At 43.4% G+C, this 18,309-nt stretch overlaps 1 protein-coding gene across 1 annotated transcript in view; it reads left to right on the plus strand.

Annotated features, from left to right (window-relative positions):
* LOC115075931 (IgGFc-binding protein-like) overlaps positions 1–9,441 on the plus strand; it is a 145,246-nt gene extending 135,805 nt beyond the window's left edge. The window contains exons 29-30 of the mRNA XM_029576899.1: positions 6,604–6,690; positions 8,993–9,441. Coding sequence (XP_029432759.1) covers positions 6,604–6,658 — 55 coding nt within the window. The 3' untranslated portion in view covers positions 6,659–6,690; positions 8,993–9,441. The remainder of the gene's footprint in view (positions 1–6,603; positions 6,691–8,992) is intronic.
* Positions 9,442–18,309: the final 8,868 nt, after the last annotated feature.

The following is an 18,309-nucleotide window of genomic DNA, read 5'->3' on the forward strand; positions in this document are numbered from 1 at the left end:
AAGTATCAATAGATTGTATCTTATCATCCTCAACATGAAGTTAGCATGGGGCACATTTAAAACTAATCGGAGAAAGTTCTTTTTTACTCAACGCACAATTAAACTCTGGAATTTGTTGCCAGAGGATGTGGTCAGTGCAGTTAGTGTAGCTGTGTTTAAAAAAGGATTGGATAAGTTCTTGGAGGAGAAGTCCATTACCTGCTATTAAGTTCACTTAGAGAATAGCCACTGCCATTAGCAATGGTTACATGGAATAGACTTAGTTTTTGGGTACTTGCCAGGTTCTTATGGCCTGGTTTGGCCTCTGTTGGAAACAGGATGCTGGGCTTGATGGACCCTTGGTCTGACCCAGTATGGCATTTTCTTATGTTCTTATGTAAAAAGTTTCCCCTGAAAATATTTAAAGAAAACCTCAGGATTTGGTTCAGATTTAGGTACTCCTAATGAATTTGGCTTCAAATCTTGATTAATAATATGAAATAGCTCATATGGTCGATTTAGGGAACTCTTTAAACAGGATGAGCATGAGTCTTCCCTGTTGACATAAATAGGTCCTTATACTCCCTTCTCAGTTGTCCGTACTCTAATTAATTTTCCTCAGACTCATGATGCGTCCACAGTCTCTGAGCTCTATGCATTTCTTTTTTTCAACTTAATTCTTGGGTGTACCAACTGACTCTTGTATGGCTGTAGGTTGATGTTTTCAGTTTCCAAGGGGCTACAAAATCAGTAACCTTTGTTAGAGTGGAGACCAAAGATGGAGTAAAATTCTCAACTGAGTCATTTGAATAACTGAATTTTTGCATTTCCTATTTAGTTTTGAAGTCATCTATATTTACTGAGGTACATACATACCTGTTATCAAAACAATCCCTGACTTCCTTGCAATGTGTAAATATTTGCAACGTAGTTTTAATAAAATAAAGATCGGACCAGGAAAATGGGCCAAAACTATACTGTATCTGATACCAAACAGGTATTAAAATTTGATCCAAAATATGTCCTCTTTTATGTGTAGGTACAGTGCTCAGTTCTGAAAGCTGGAAGGCAGATAGCAATGTCAGATAATCCTGAAATATATCCTTTGATTGACTGTCCTGATGTAACTTAAAATCACCTAAAATTAATAGTTTTTCAGAATGCGTTTGTACATCAGATATAAAATCGTCTAGCACTGGCCAAAGCATTAGGAAGGCAATATAACAGACAAATTAGCCAGTCATCTAATTTTGCTATAATATTGTCACATTCTCCCTCCATATCTATAGGGACAGATGATAATGAAAAACTGACTCTATAAAATAAAACTTTATGTAGATAGTTAAAGCCGGGAGGGTTCTAAGCTGCAACAGCGCTGTATCGGCATCAGAATGCCAGCTCTTGGTAATAAACAGAAAATCAGTTTTGGATTCTGGTACTAGCTGATACACATCATCAGTTTTTGCTTTCTATGACAACATGTTAACATAAGCAGGGGTAATAGATTTTACATTATCCCTGCCAGAAAGATATATGAGTTGGCAATCGCAAAGGGACTGCTAATACTCGATGGTGTTGATAATGCCTCTCTGACCGCTTTTGAGTTTCACACATCATCATCATCAAAATTAAACAAACCAGCATAGTAAAAAACTCCACTGAAGGTCCCAGCGAAGGGACCAGCAAAGGGACACGAACCTTTGCCATGGTCCTTCGCCGGCGGCATGCTCCTTTTAGCGGCCCAACGTCCAGCCATCGATGGATGGAGCTCCCTGGCTCCAGCTCCCAGCAGAGAATCGGCTGGCAAGTAAAAAGAGCAGATTTAAAGTGTGCAGTGCTGGTAGCAGTGTTTCAGCAGCATTTAATGTTCATGCAGGCAAATCATGGAGGCCGCAGAGAATACCTTGGTGAAGTCAGCTGTCAAGGCTATAGGCCTTCTGAAACAAGCATGTCTTAAGGGTTACCCATGAGGCTTTGTAAATGCTATTAAAGCTCTGTTGTTAAAGCTGAGAATTAGCAATCTGTTATTAACGGAGTTGCTGGAGATAGCAATCTGTTATTATTTAGAATAGTTGAGAGTGGATCCTTGGACCAGTGGCAGGTGACCACGCCCTCGGGGGAGATCCCGAGAGGGACCACTGGTCAGGCTTAGTGTAGGAGACAGACACACACTAGTTCTTTTATTAGACAATATATTAAACTACCAGAGGTAGCAGTAGTGACCTGGAAGCGCCTGGCTGTGCTATATTCCCTCAGGTACTGGAACAGCGATCCCAAGGTGGCTGAGCTGTAGAGAAACTAAGAAAGTGAGTAGGCAAGACATGCAGAGTTCTGGAACAAGTCCTTGATGGTAACACTCACACAATAGTCTCTTGAGGCAGCCCAGGAGTTGGTATGCATTAGGCCCTCAAGGAGCGAGTACCAGGTTCCAGGGAAAGCTCTGAGAGAGAGAGAGATAGAAACTCACTGATGTTATAAGCAACAAAGACTTCTTAGTAAGCAGTATATTAAACCACCAAAAGTGGCAGTAGTGAGATGGAAGTGCCCGGCTGGGCTGAAGTCCCTCAGATACTGGAACAGCGATCCCGAGGTGGCTGAGCTGTAGAGAAACTAAGAAAGTGAGTATGCAAGACATGCAGAGTTCAGGAACAAGTTCTTGGTGATAACACTCACACCATAGTCTCTTGAGGCAGCCCAGGGGCTGGAATGCAGTAGGCCCTCGAGGAGCGAGTACCTGGTCCCAGGGAAAGCTCTGAGAGATAGATGGAAACTCACTAATGTAAGCAGCGATGACTTCTTAGCAGAAGTGGTATTCAGGGGCTGGTCCAGGATGTGGCCCTCGAGGAGAGAGTACCAGTTCCAGACTGCAACCTGAAAAGAAAAAGAGAGAGCGAGGCCCCCGAGGAGCAGGTACCTCTAGTAAAGTCCGAGGAGGCAGAGTAGCTAGGTTTGCAGAGAGCGAATCCCATCCGCAGCGACCTGGAGGAAGCGAACCCTTGCTAACTCGTCTTGTTAGCAAAAACTGAGACCTTAAATATCTGGAGCTGATGATGTCATCTCAGGGGGACGCCCCTGGTTTGCGCCAATGCCGGTACATCAGTCGGGCCGCACGCGCGCCCTTAGGCATCTGGTCAACATGGCGGCTTTCAGCGTTGAGCCAGGCCCGGAGCGCCGGAGGAGGATGGCCTGGAGACACCGCAGCAGCTAGCCTTCCATCACCCCCGGAGGGAGTCGCCAACGAGTTAAGGTGGACGGAGCAGAGACGTCGGACAGCGATGGACATAACAGTAAAGAGTTCATCCATGAACTTACACAGCACTTCTTCTTCCAAAAAGGAGATCTAAATAAGTCACTGAAAAATTATCGACCAATAACTTTCTTGTCTACAATTTAGAAGCTGTCACCACAATAGATGCATATGGAATAAATGATCACATTGACTTTAGTAACTACTTGGCAACTGACCAGAACATAAGAACATGCCATACTGGGTCAGACCAAGGGTCCATCAAGCCCAGCATCCTGTTTCCAACAGTGGCCAATCCAGGCCATAAGAACCTAGCAATTACCCAAAAAACTAAGTTTATTCCATGTTACCATTGCTAATGGCAGTGGCTATTCTCTAAGTGAACTTAATAGCAGGTAATGGACTTCTCCTCCAAGAATTTATCCATTCCTTTTTTAAACACAGCTATATTAACTGCACTAACCACATCCTCTGGCAACAAATTCCAGAGTTTAATTGTGCGTTGAGTAAAAAAGAACTTTCTCCTATTAGTTTAAAATGTGCTACATGCTAACTTCATGGAGTGTCCCCTAGTCTTTCTATTATCTGAAAGAGTAAATAACCAATTCACATCTACCCGGTCTAGACCTCTCATGATTTTAAACACTTCTATCATATCCCCCCTCAGTCGTCTCTTCTTCAAGCTGAAAAGTCCTAACCTCTTTAGTCTTTCCTCATAGGGGAACTGTTCCATTCCCCTTATCATTTTGGTAGCCCTTCTCTGTACATTCTCCATCGCAATTATATCTTTTTTTAGATGCGGCGACCAGAATTGTACACAGTATTCAAAGTGCGGTCTCACCATGGAGTGATACAGAGGCATTATGACATTTTCCGTTTTATTCACCATTCCCTTTCTAATAATTCCCAACATTCTGTTTGCTTTTTTGACTGCCGCAGCACACTGAACTGACGATTTCAATGTGTTATCCACTATGACGCCTAGATCTCTTTTTTGGGTTTTAGCACCTAATATGGAACCCAACATTGTGTAATTATAGCATGGGTTATTTTTCCCTATATGCATCACCTTGCACTTATCCACATTAAATTTCATCTGCCATTTAGATGCCCAATTTTCCAGTCTCACAAGGTCTTCCTGCAATTTATCACAATCTGCTTGTGATTTAACTACTCTGAACAATTTTGTGTCATCTGCAAATTTGATTATCTCACTCGTCGTATTTCTTTCCAGATCATTTATAAATATATTGAAAAGTAAGGGTCCCAATACAGATCCCTGAGGCACTCCACTTCCCACTCCCTTCCACTGAGAAAATTGTCCATTTAATCCTACTCTGTTTCCTGTCTTTTAGCCAGTTTGCAATCCACGAAAGGACATCGCCACCTATCTCATGACCTTTTACTTTTCCTAGTATACTACATCTACTGGTTCACCTTTATCCACATGTTTATTAACTCCTTCAAAAAAGTGAAGCAGATTTGTGAGGCAAGACTTGCCTTGGGTAAAGCCATGCTGACTTTGTTCCATTAAACCATGTCTTTCTATATGTTCTGTGATTTTGATGTTTAGAACACTTTTCACTATTTTTCCTGGCACTGAAGTCAGGCTAACCGGTCTGTAGTTTCCTGGATCGCCCCTGGAGCCCTTTTTAAATATTGGGGTTACATTTGCTTTCCTCCAGTCTTCAGGTACAATGGATGATTTTAATGATAGGTTACAAATTTTAACTAATAGGTCTGAAATTTCATTTTTTAGTTCCTTCAGAACTCTGGGGTGTATATCATCCGGTCCAGGTGATTTACTACTCTTCAGTTTGTCAATCAGGTCTACCACAGAAGAGTACCCAAAGAGGAGCAGATAGGACCAAACATCATTTGATGCTGAATAAAGCCATTATGGTCAATAATATTGGGAATTTCCAAGAATTTCCAAGTGCACCTTGATATGTTACCTATAAAAATTACACCCTATTAACTTTAGAAGGAGGCTCTCTTTGGAAAAAGAAAGGCATTAGTAGGAAATTTGAGAGATTGAGCTCCTTCCTGGGCTTAAAATGAGGTTCATTCCTCTCAAGTAGCCCAGTGAGACACTGCATTCATATGCTTGAAACCATCAGATCTGGCATAGAAGGCAATTGTATGCACCAACAAGGAACTGCTTAGGTAAGGAAAGCTGGATTTGACAAATTAAGATCCCATCTTTCTGTGGTTAAGCCTGGTAAAATAAAGGAAATAATTGAATCTAATATAAATATATACAGTATACTGAGCTAGAAAGATCCTGGGCACCTAAAAATTAAAACCCAGTGCTTGCTGGAGGGGCCTTGGGGGGGGGGGGGGGGGGGGGGGACGCAGCCTCCAGTTGGATAAAGCATTGATTTATTGAGGAAGGAAGAAGCAGCAGTGACCCTGGGCCAGAAAGAGGCAGAAAAGACATTGGAAGCTGGGATGGGGATGAGAGTAGTGGTGGACCTAGGACCCAAAAGAACAGCACTGGTCTCAGGCCGGGAACAGCACGAGCAGCAGCAGGGATGGGGAAGAGCAGTGGCTGCCACGGGGAGCAGGAAGAACAGGGATGGGCCTGGGACGGTGCCTAGGGAGGGAGGAAGTGGGGGAGAAAAATTAGAAACAAAAGAAATATTTCCCCCCACCCCAGCTCCTAAGAATATGGGCTGCTGCTGCCTAATGTTTCTGCAACCTTTTTCAGCCCTCTGTATGCACGTGTGAGTGTTCAGATGTGTACAGAAGAGAGATCTTTATAGCACTGGGAAAGGCATTTCCCTGGCTCTCCCAGCTCATATCTCCTTAGATCGGATACGTGTTTAATGGTTCGATTGTTCATTATGGCTAACGTTGTAGAAAACATAGGACCATGCATCCTCAGCTGCCGAACTGATTTCATCATAGCATTGAATTCTCATTACACCAAAAGTGATGGTCTCCATTTCCATCATTAACATGATGGAAATAGGTTTTACTTCTTGTTAAACTTTTTATCTCTCCTCTAACTCTAATCCCAGTTAGAATAACCCCTGTTTTATTGTAACTTTTTCTTCTATGCACTTGTTATACTTTTGTAATGTATACTCTTACGTTTTAGCTATGTACGTTATAATGTATTGCTCACCCCTTGTTTTATGTAAACCGACATGATACGAACTTCCGTGAATGCCGGTATAGAAAAACACAAATAAATAAATAAATAAATAACATCATTCTTCTTTTCTGGAAATTGTTATCAGGAGGGTCCATGTTTTCAGTTTAATACAAATGCACATTATAGCAAGTAAATGGCAAACTGTTTCTTATATTTGAATTGTAGATATCTAGATAAGGCATGACTTGACATCCCTAAATTTTCTCACACTTTACAGTGGAAGTTCCCAGGAGGCTGTTGTGGTTTATGCAATAGACTACTATGACTATTGACCGAGATGTGGACCAACAATATTATATGCCATGTATGTAAAAAGTTAAATTATATTTCTATTATCTTTCTTTCTTTCTTTCTTTCTTTTTAACTTTTATATACCGACATTCTTGCATCAAATGCAAATCATACCGGTTTACAATGAAACAGAATAAGCAGGAAATATGATTCCTTAGTCTAATACAATGAACATCTATAACAAAACAATTGTTAACAAGGCAAAAAGCTAAACAACTTTAAAAAAGGTTAATTAACAAAGCACTGGTCCATTAACTGCTCCTGAATGATGAAAAAGATGCCAAATGCTAGCACAGGACCTGTAGAATTAGCAAATGGGTCAAAGCCAAATACCACAGCTTTGGGTTGATAGTTTGTGGGGATTTAGTTTTAGTAGCAAACAGAAGTAATTATCTGCTAGTCCTTAGTTCAATAAAACAAATTGAATACGGACCTGAAATTTGATTCCAAATCTGATGAAAAGAAATGAGCTTGTCTGTATTTATTTAATTACAGTTGGAAATGCCACACTGATTTAAAGATAGCATTGAATTCTCACTCTACCACTTAGAGGCTGGGCTATGCTTTCAAACATTTGAGAGTTAGACATCTGTCACAGGATTACAACCATGTAAAGATATGCTCCAAACTTTTCAAAGACAAATTTCTAATCTAGACAAAATCCGGTTCCGATTCACATGTGGGTTTTTTTTCATCGGGCCCGATCGCGGTTTTGTTTATCGGCTGCGCCCGAGCCGATAAACAAAAAACACACCCCGACCCTTTAAACTAACCCCTTTGCTTCCCCCACCCTCCCGACCCCCCCAAAAAAACATTTTACAGGTACCTGGTGGTCCAGTGGGGGTCCCGGGAGCGATCTCCCGCTCTCGGGGCCGTCGGCTGCCACTAATAAAAATGGCGCTGATGGCCTTTGCCCTTACCATGTGACAGGGTATCCGTGCCATTGGCCGGCCCCTGTCACATGGAGGGAGCACTGGATGGCCGGCGCCATCTTTAAAAATGACACGGGCCATCCAGTGCTCCTACCATGTGACAGGGGCCGGCCAATGGACGGATACCCTGTCACATGGTAAGGGCAAAGGGCCATCGTCACATGGTAAGGGCAAAGGGCCATCGTCCAATATTTTCAATCCTCCGAAGCCCGATTCACATCCCTAATAGTCACAAAATGAGATAAATGGTTTGGTACATCTGATCCTGTTGTAATACTATCCACGTAAGTACAGAGTCACCAAAGGCTCCAAGTTTTCAAGACAGGTGAGCCAGTCCTGATTATATCCATGGGTAGAGACCGGGATAGAGGAAGTGAGCGCATTGCACCTCCAAACCATAAGATTTTTTTGGCTCCCCTCCCAGCTTGACTCAGCAGATTGACAGACAAAACTGTACTAGGTATTAGGCTTAGGGTTAGCCTGTATGGAGTGGCCGCTGCTACGATCCTTAACAGAAAGCTTGGAGAAAGTCTGCAGTTGCTTCTACTCTTAGAAAAAAAATTGCTGGGCTGACTAGATAGACCATTTTGGTCTTTATGCTGTCCTTCATTATGTTACTGTGTTACTGTATTGGTAGGTAGGATGGCACATGGGGCAGTATGAGTGCCTGCTCCTCTCTCTCTGTAACTCCTCACACTGGAGAAGGGGGAACCATGGAGATGGAAGCAGCTGTATATACCTCCCTAGCTTAATCCTCCCTAGCAGGCGTATATACCTCCCTAGCTTATACCTCCCTAGCAGGCGTATATACCTCCCTAGCTTATACCTCCCTAGCAGGCGTATATACCTCCCTAGCTTATACCTCCCTAGCAGGTGTATAAACCTCCCTAGCTTATACCTCCCTAGCAGGCGTATATACCTCCCTAGCTTATACCTCCCTAGCAGGCGTATATACCTCCCTAGCTTATACCTCCCTAGCAGGCGTATATACCTCCCTAGCTTATACCTCCCTAGCAGGTGTATAAACCTCCCTAGCTGCCAGCCTATCTGCCTTATACAGCTCTGATTGGTAAGGAGAAAAATGGCTCTCCCAGGAGGTGAGTTGGACCTGCAGGAACAGGGTGGGTGGAGGTGGGACAGCAAAAGCTGAACTGAGCTAAGTCTGCCAAGCCAGCTATGGTGAGTCAAGCTTGCCAGGGGCAGGAGGGGTGAGGTGAGATGGGGGAGGCGAGAGGAGAAATACAGGAAATGTAGAGCAGGTCACGTGAGGCTACAATGCCCTCTGTTTCCCCAGCTATGTAAATCCAATGCCTAGGATTTTACTCCAATGAATGCATGGACTTGCAGCTCTGATTTATCTTTTTTTTTTTTTTTTTCCCACAGCATTGAAACGCATTCCAGCTCAGCAGCACAACATTCCCACACCTGTTGAGTTATGGAAATCTAAAATGACTGCGGTTTTAGAATTAGACAAATGATCTGCTTTTGTGGAAGGTGATCCCATAACTATCAGCAATCAGAAATCATGGCATTATTTCACTGCAGCTCTTCTTACTGCTGAACAAATGTAGAGCTTCTATGAATGAACTCTGGATCGGAGAGTGATCTTTACTTAACAAATCAGTTAGAGAAAGGAAATGTTTAAAATGAAAATAATATTTGCTTTCCATGTCTTATATCTTATGTTTCCTGTACCTTTACATACCTGTCTTCCTGGAAAACAATGATTTGTATCTTCTTGTTCTGCCTAATTGTAGCATATATTTGCATTTTAATTACATATTTTGTATATGCAATAATAAAACACACACACACATATATATATATATAGATAAAAGTAGATGTTCACGTTTTATTGATTTTCATTTTTTCTGTAGCTGATGTTAAGAAAAGATGTTAAAAAAGAGTTCTCCAAGCTTAGGGCCAGATTTTCCAACCTACGCTCGGGCGTAGATTTGTGCGCACAACCGGCGCATACAAATCTACACCCGATTCTATAACATGCGCACGCAGCCGCGCACATGTTATAAAATCCGGGGTTGGCGCGCGCCGAGCCCTAGGGGAGCCCCGATGGCTTTCCCCGTTCCCTCCGAGGCTGCCCCCCACCTTCCCCCCCCTTTCCCCAGCCCTACCTAAATCTCCCCCTACCTTTATTATTTTAGTTGTGCCTGCCTCTGGGCAGGAATAGGTTGCATGCGCCGGCCGAATGGGCCTTCAGAGGCCTCTGGCCACGCCCCTTCCCCCGCCCATTTTTTTTGAGCCCCTGGACATAGGCACATCCCGGGGCTTGCGCGCGTTGCCAAACCTATGCAAAATAGGCTCAGTGCGCGCAGGAGGGGTTTAAAAGGGTTACGCGTGTATCCCTTTTAAAATCCGCCCCTTATCCTTCTCCACAGTCCCTAACCAATGGCACTCAAAATTCCTCCTCCATTCTCTTCTTCCACAGTCCCCAGCCAATAGAAAACCTCCTCCAGCTATACCCCTCCACTTTCCATCTCCCATCAGAGAGGTTCCAATAAAAGCAAATGTAGTCCATGTGCCTATAAGTAAAGAATCACCTGAGCTAAAGATTTACAAATTATCCCTAACAACTGAAAAGCAGGTTGTTAAAACAAGCAAAAACCACACTTTGAAATGTCTGTATGCCAATGCTAGAAGTCTAAGAAGTAAGATGGGAGAGTTAGAGTGTATAAAAGCAAATGATGAGATTGACATAATTGGCATCACAGAGACTTGGTGGAAGGAGGATAACAAATGGGACAGTGCTATATCAGGGTACAAATTATATCGCAATGATAGGGAGAATCAACTTGGTGGGGGTGTGGCACTTTATGTCTGGGAGGGTATAGAGTCCAACAGGATAAAGATCATACAAGAGACTAAATGCTCAGTAGAATCTATATAGGTAGAAATCCCATGTGTGTTGGGTAAGAGTATAGTGATAGGAGTATACTACCGTCCACCTGGACAAATGGTCAGATAGATGATGAAATGCTAAGAGAAATCAGGGAAGCAAACCAATTTGGCAGTGCAATAATAATGGGAGATTTCAATTACCCCAATATTGACTGGGTAAATGTAACATCAGGACATGCTAGAGACAAAGTTTCTGGATGTAATAAATGATTGCTTCATGGAGCAATTGGTTCAGGAACCAACAAGAGAGGGAACTATTTTAGATTTAATTTTTAGTGGAACACAGGATTTGGTGAGAGAGGTAACGGTGGTGGGACCACTTGGCAATAGTGATCATTACATGTTCAAATTTAAACTAATAACTGGAAGGGGGACAATAAGTAAATTTATAGCTCTAACACTAAATTTTCAAAAGGGAAAATGATAAAATGAGGAAAATAGAAAAAAACTGAAAGGTGCAGCTGCAAAGGTTAAAAGTGTTCAACAGGCATGGACATTGTTTAAAAATACAATCCTAGAGGTGCAGTCCATATGTATTCCATGCATTAAAAAAGGTGGAAGGAAGGCAAAACGATTACCGTCATGGTTAAAAGGTGAGGTGAAAGAGGCTATTTTAGCCAAAAAAAATCCTTCAAAACTTGGAAGAAGGATCCATCTGAAGAAAATAGGATAAAACATAAGCATTGTCAAGCTAAGTGTAAAACATTGATAAGACAGGCGAAGAGAGGATTTGAAATGAAGTTGGCCGTAGAGGCAAAAACTTATAATAAAACTTTTAAAAATACATCCAAAGCAAGAAACCTGTGAGGGAGTCAGTTGGACCGTTAGATGACCGAGGGGGTTAAAGGGGCTCTTAGGGAAGATAAGGCCATCGCAGAAAGACTAAATTAATTCTTTGCTTCTGTGTTACTAATAAGGTTGTTGGGGAGATAGCAGTTCCAGAGATAGTTTTCAAGGGTGATGAGTCAGATGAACTGAACCAAATCACTGAGAACCTGGAAGATGTAGTAGGCCAGACTGACAAGGTTTAATGGAACACAGTCAACATGGATTTACCCAAGGGAAGTCTTGCCTCACAAATCTGCTTCATTTTTTTCAAGGGGTTAATAAACATTTAGTAAAGGTGAACCAGTAGATGTAGTGTACTTGGATTTTCAGAAAGTGTTTGACAAAGTCCTTCATGAGAGGCTTCTAAGAAAACTAGAAAGTCATGGGATAGGAGGCGATGTCCTTTTGTGGATTTCAAACTGGTTAAAAGACAGGAAACAGAGAGTAGGATTAAATGGTCAATTTTCTCAGTGAAAAAAGGGTAAACAGTGGAGTGCCTCAGGGATCTGTACTTGGACTGGTGCTTAATATGGAGCAGATTTTCAAAGACCTACACGTGTAAATCCAGGAAAATTTACACGATTAGGGGAGTTACGCACGCCAGGCCTATAGCCCCGGGATACATGTAAGTCTCGGGGCTTGAAAAAAGGGGTGGGGAATGGACGGGGTCAGCAGCTCTGACGCGTGTTTGAAATGCGTGTCCAGAACCTCTTCCACTGTAAGGGGTGTAGCGTGCTGAAAATATGCAGCCAACACCCCTCCCCCCCCCCCCTGGAAACTATTAGCGCTCATCACATACAAATGCATGTTAATGACGCTTTTAGTTATTCACCCATGATACTGCAAGTAAATTGTGTGCCCAATCTGCACATTTAATGCTCATAAATTAACAACTGCCCTAAGGGCAGGTGTACATTTCTGAGCAGCTCTAAAAAATGTACAGAAAAACTAAAAAACTGGCTTTTCTGTACACCCTCCGACTTAATATCCTAGTGATACAGAGGAACACAAAAAACCCCCAATACAGATAAACCAAAATGTTATTAAAATCATAGAGCGTATTAGGTAGCTAGAAACCCAGAAAATATGCTTAAATTACACAGTGAATTACAACATTTTTGGTTCATCAAAAAGGACCTCATAGAAAGGCAACTGATCAAAGGCCATTGGCAGAGATGTTCTGTTCACCACTAAATATAATCATATTCATGCTTAGTGTGGTGAAAGTACATCCAAGATTTATGTCATATTCTATCTCATTTATGCATTTCTGAAACATGACATAAGAAGTTCTTGAAAAAACGTAGCTTAGTAGCTGGAAAATCAACGGAGGAACTGCCTGAACTCTTAGTCGGAGAGGCTTAGATGATATCAGCCTAGATGATATCAGCCCAACACGGACTGCGTTTCAGCAAACAACTGCCTTCAAGGGCCAATAGTATCTGTAAATGCAAATATAATATGAGAAAAAAATAGCGGAATTGTATAGTCAAATTACACTTACATACTCGGGTATTAACATACTGAAGCAGCACCAGCATATTCTAAACCGGTAATTTGTTTCCTCTACCGGAAGTGCAGCACAAGCGCCATTTTTAAAGGGATAGCAAACCAATAGAAAAATGCTACGTTCAAACCAGAGCAGCGATGTCATTAGTTGCCATGGGATTGGAATTACAATACCGAATACCATTCAATAGCAGCATTAACACTATTTAAATTGAAGATCCATTGTTGTTCACGACATATACATTTTGTCGATTACCTGCCACTTAAGATCCATGGAAGAGTGTTGATATTCTAGACAATGTGAGCTGAAAGCTCACATTGTCTAGAATATCCCATGCTATAGTTACACAATGTTAGGTTCCATATTAGGTGCTACTACCCAAGAAAGAGATCTAGCGTCATAGTGGATAACACATTGAAATCGTCGGTTCAGTGTGCTGCGGAAGTCAAAAAAAGCAAACAGAATGTTGGAAATTGTTAGAAAGGGAATGGTGAATAAAACGGAAAATGTCATAATGCCTCTGTATGAGGAAAGACTAAAGAGGTTAGGACTTTTCAGCTTGGAGAAGAGACGACTGAGGGGGGGATATGATAGAGGTGTTTAAAATCATGAGAGGTCTAGAAAGGGAAAATGTGAAGGTTATTTACTCTTTCGGATAATAGAAAGACTAGGGGGCACTCCATGGGATAGACTTAGTGTTTGGGTACTTGCCAGGTTCTTATGGCCTGGATTGGCCACTGTTGGAAACAGGATGCTGGGCTTGATGGTCCCTTGGTCTGACCCAGCATGGCATGTTCTTATGTCCTCCTCCTCCTCAGCGCTGACCTGCATCTCTGCGTCCATGACAAAAGGTTTTTGAAAAGCAAGTGGTGGCTGGCTGAGCCATGGCCCTTGCAGGCTGGTCCCTGGGGCATCCTGGCTGGGACTGGTATGTTGTTGGGCGAGAGCTGTGCAAACAAAACATAACACATAAGTACCAATGGGAGTGAGTACCCTTTTTTCTTTTGGCATCAGAGTTGCACTTTTGCTTCTTTGCATTGTGAGCATCTGATGCCAATGTACCCCTGTTGTTGCCTTGCTTTTTATAGGTGATATAAACTGATATATGGCTGCAGCTCTTCTGGTGTCCAGCCGCTCATCCATTCCCTCAAATACATCTGGTCCCAGCCTTTGTATAAGGCGATTCTCCCTCTCTGTGAGCACTATGGGACATGGGGCTCCTCCTCCCGTCATCTGTTGTGTTTGTTTTGGCCACCACCTTGGCTTTAAGCTGCGCCTTTATATCTCTGTACTAGTGGGAGACCTGCTCCCCACCTCTTTGTATGCCAATCTGCCTAGTGATGTTCTGGGCTAGGCTTCTTCAGATCTGGGCCTTGGCTACCTTTGATGCTTTAGATGCCCAGTTGCCAAACAGCCTGGCATAATTTTCCAGGACTCCTGGTATTACCGTTTCATTCTCCGTGACGCTGAACTTAATGGCACAGAAATGAAGGTGTCCTGCTGCCTGGCTACCAGATGGTTGTGCCACTTCCTCTTCCAGAGAGGAGTCCTCCCTGTCCTCAATCTCTGTCCCACTCAACTCTTCCCTTCATCCCCCTCCCCCCCCCCTCCTGTCCCTGCCTTGCAAACTCCTTTCCCCTCTGCCTATCTCTAGCCTGGCTTATTCGTCCATCCATGCTTGCCTGCCTAACCCTTTCCCCCACCCCCTCTTCCTATCCCTTCCATACTGCCTCTTTACTCCTGTCCTACTCTGACTCCTACTTTTCCTTCCCCTAACACTCTTGCCCTCGTCCTCTCCCCTCCCTCCTTCCCTCCTCATGCCTCTCATGCTCCATTTGATCCCCCTCCTTCACGCCTTCATTCATCACCTCCTCCACTCTTCACCTCCTCCACTCCTTCACAGAACAAAACGGACAAACTTTGCAAACACAAACTTTCACACACAGAGAGAGACAAAAGACAAAGAGGAAGTTTCACAAAAGGAAGCACTGAAAAGCACAGGACACCGCACTCAGAAATTGCAAGTAGAAACTAGCTCTAACCACCAGCACCACAGGAACTACCATCCTCTCCTCTAAAACACAACTCAACAAACCCTCAAAGAGACCGCTCCAGGAAGGCTGAATATATATAACCTGCAAAAATAATGCACTGTGCGATGACGCAGCATGGAACGTGATTACGTACCACTGTGTGCGATGACATATCACCATGTGCAATAAAATGTCGCCATGAACGTTAGTTAGCTACAGCCATCACATTTCCCTAACTTTGCCCCTTTTTTATCACAGGTGCTATTTTTGCTATATTTATAGGGGTAGATTTTAAAAGAAGCGCGATCAGCCTACTTTTGCTTGCGCATCAGACTCAAGCAAAAGTACGCTGGATTTTAGTAGATACGCGCGGAGCCGCGCGTATCCACTAAAATCCTGGATCGGCGCGCGCAAGGCTATCGATTTTGTATAGCCTGCGCGCGCCGAGCCGCGCTGCCTCCCCCCGTTCCCTCCAAGGCCGCTCCGAAATCGGAGCGGCCTCGGAGGGAACTTTCCTTTGCCCTCCCCTCACCTTACCCTCCCTTCCCCTACCTAACCCACCCCCCCGGCCCTGTCTACACCCCCCCCTTACCTTTGTCGGGGGATTTACGCCTCCCGGAGGGAGACGTAAATCCCCGCGCGCCAGCGGGCCTGCTGCGCGCCGGGCCGCGACCTGGGGGCGGGTACGGAGGGCGCGGCCACGCCCCCGGGCCGGAGCCACGCCCCCGTACCCGCCCCAAAACGCTGCCGACACGCCCCCGGAACGCCGCGACGACCGGGCCCGCCCCCCGACACGCCCCCCTCCGAGAACCCCGGGACTTACGCGAGTCCCGGGGCTCTGCGCGCGCCGGGAGGCCTATGTAAAATAGGCTTCCCGGCGCGCAGGGCCCTGCTCGCGTAAATCCGCCCAGTTTTGGGCGGATTTACGCGAGCAGGGCTCTGAAAATCCGCCCCATAGTATTTTGATGAATCTAGGCCCACGTTTGAAAACTTCCTATATAATCAGATAATAAGCAGATTGTGGGAACATAGAACAACAGAAATGAAAATAAACCAACTTCAAAATGTATGTGAATGCCAGAAATCTATAAAATAAGCCTGGCTTTAAAGGAAGACAGAGAATAAGTATCTCAGCGACCTGGTGGAAGGAGGATGATCAATGGGATACTGTGATACCAGGGTATAAATTATATCAACATGATAGAGCAGTGACAACGTATGGAGGGCTAGCACTATATGTTAAGGATGCCATAAAGTCAAGCAGGATAAAACTTTTGTGGGAAACAAATTGCACTCTACAATCCTTATGGATAGAAATTCCAGGGGTAACATGGAAGAATATAATAGTGGGTATATTCACCATATTATCGTCTGCCTGGCCAGATTGTCAAATCCTAAGAGGGACTAGGTTGGCTATTACAATGGACAACAGAATAATAATGGGAGACTTCGATGGCACCTCAGGACATGAAGAGGAGGTAGTTTTTAGATGTCATGGATGAGTGCTTCATGCAGCAGTTGGGTCATGGAAGCAGCCAGAGGGGGAGTCGTGTTAGATCCCCCAGTGGAATGCAGGACCTGGTGCAAGAGAGACGAAGGTGCTCGTGGCCACAGTGATCACAATGTAATTACATTTGACATAATCACTGGAGGGTGAATACCAAGGAAAGCTAAAGCAGAAGGTTTGCCTATAAAAAGGGAGTCTATGATAAAATGAGGACATGTATAAGAAAAAAAACTAGAAGGAGCCATTCACAAGGTTAAAAACTTGCTGGAGGACTTCACATTGTATAAGTTTAGCATCCTTGAGGCCCAGACATAATAGATTGTATGCATTAAAAAAGGCAGAAAACCCCCCAAATGACTACCAGCGTGGTTTAATAGTGAGATAAGGAGGCAATTAAGGCCAGAAAGGGCATCATTCAAAAAAAAAATGGAAATGGAAAATAGGGAAGAGAATTAGTTGTAAAAAAAAGTCATTGAAGAAGAGAGAATTTGAGAAGAAGTTTGCTCTAGGCCTCACCACACCCTTCCAGTCCTCTCTCTCTCCCTTGTCCCTCCACTGCCCCCCACCCACCGTATCTGTCCTAAACATGCTTGAATTATGTTATTGTCTTAGTTATTAGTGATTCCAGTAATCCAATAAAAATGTGTCACTGCCTTTCCCCTTTTATCTCCAGAAGAAAATGCTAAGATGAAAAAAGCGATTCTTTGATTTTAAAATCTACCGTCCTTACCGCTCCAAAATACCTTATCAAAGTCACCAGAGTATGTCGAATGCCAGTTTAAGTAGAGGTAATGCTCCGTTTAATTATATCTTGAATTTGTACAATGTCAGAGTTTGTGGGGTCAAGTACTCCAGAACATTAATGGGTCACAGATTTCAATGAGCTGAATAAAATAACCATTTAACGAGCTCATCAGGGAAGACAATGGAATGATCCCAGGCTTTGCAGAACTGGGCAATTTATCATTGCAAAAGCAAACACTGGAGCTTTGTCCCTATTGAGAGAAAGCAGTGTGATGACTGTCAGGTGATGGCAGGAGAACAATGCTTAAAGACAAATGCAGAGTTAAAATGTGAGATCTGTTCACCAATAAGCAGGGTACAGCACAAACTATGTCCGTTTTGTTTCATGAACTTTTACCAGGTTTTTAAAGGTCCTTCACTGGGTAGATTGCCCTGGATGAATACTGCTCCCCTCACAGTGACTAAGAGTAGGCATCGATTTTCACAGCACGTGTACTTTTAGTGTCAGTAAAAAGGGCATTCTCAGGGATTTATTTTATTTTTCTGATTTATATTCCACTTTTCAGAACGTCAAAGTGCATTACATTCAGGTACTGTGGGTATTTGTTTAGGTAAGGGGAATAAAAGAGCCGATATATGTTTCATTTTCAATTGCACACATGCTATTTTACCCCGGTCGACTGCTCACACAGATAGCACATGCACACTTACAGGTGAATTTTCAAAGGATCTTCCCTAAGGATCTGCATTGGCTGCCAGTTTCCGCCCGCATCCTCTACAAGAATTTACTCATTATGCACAAATCCTTTCACAACAGCAACATTAATTGGACTAGCAACCACATTCATCTATACGCCTCTGAACGCCCCACCAGAGCAATCCACAAAGGCACCCTCCGCATCCCACCTCACAAGACCTATCGTCTAACTTCCACTAAAATGCGTGCCTTCTCTATAGCAGGTCCCACACTCTGGAACTCCATTCCATCAGACCTACGACTGGAAACAAGCACTCAAAAATTTAAAAAAAAAAAGCTTAAAACTTGGCTCTTTAAAAAAGCCTTCCCGGATTAACCCTTATATTCAACACTTCACCCTTTCCTCCCCTCCCCACATCAGTCTTATCTGCCCAATCTAATGGTAAATACTAACTCCAACGTTAT

The sequence above is a fragment of the Rhinatrema bivittatum genome, chromosome 14 (genome assembly GCF_901001135.1).
Source record: "Rhinatrema bivittatum chromosome 14, aRhiBiv1.1, whole genome shotgun sequence".
NCBI lineage: Eukaryota > Metazoa > Chordata > Amphibia > Gymnophiona > Rhinatrematidae > Rhinatrema > Rhinatrema bivittatum.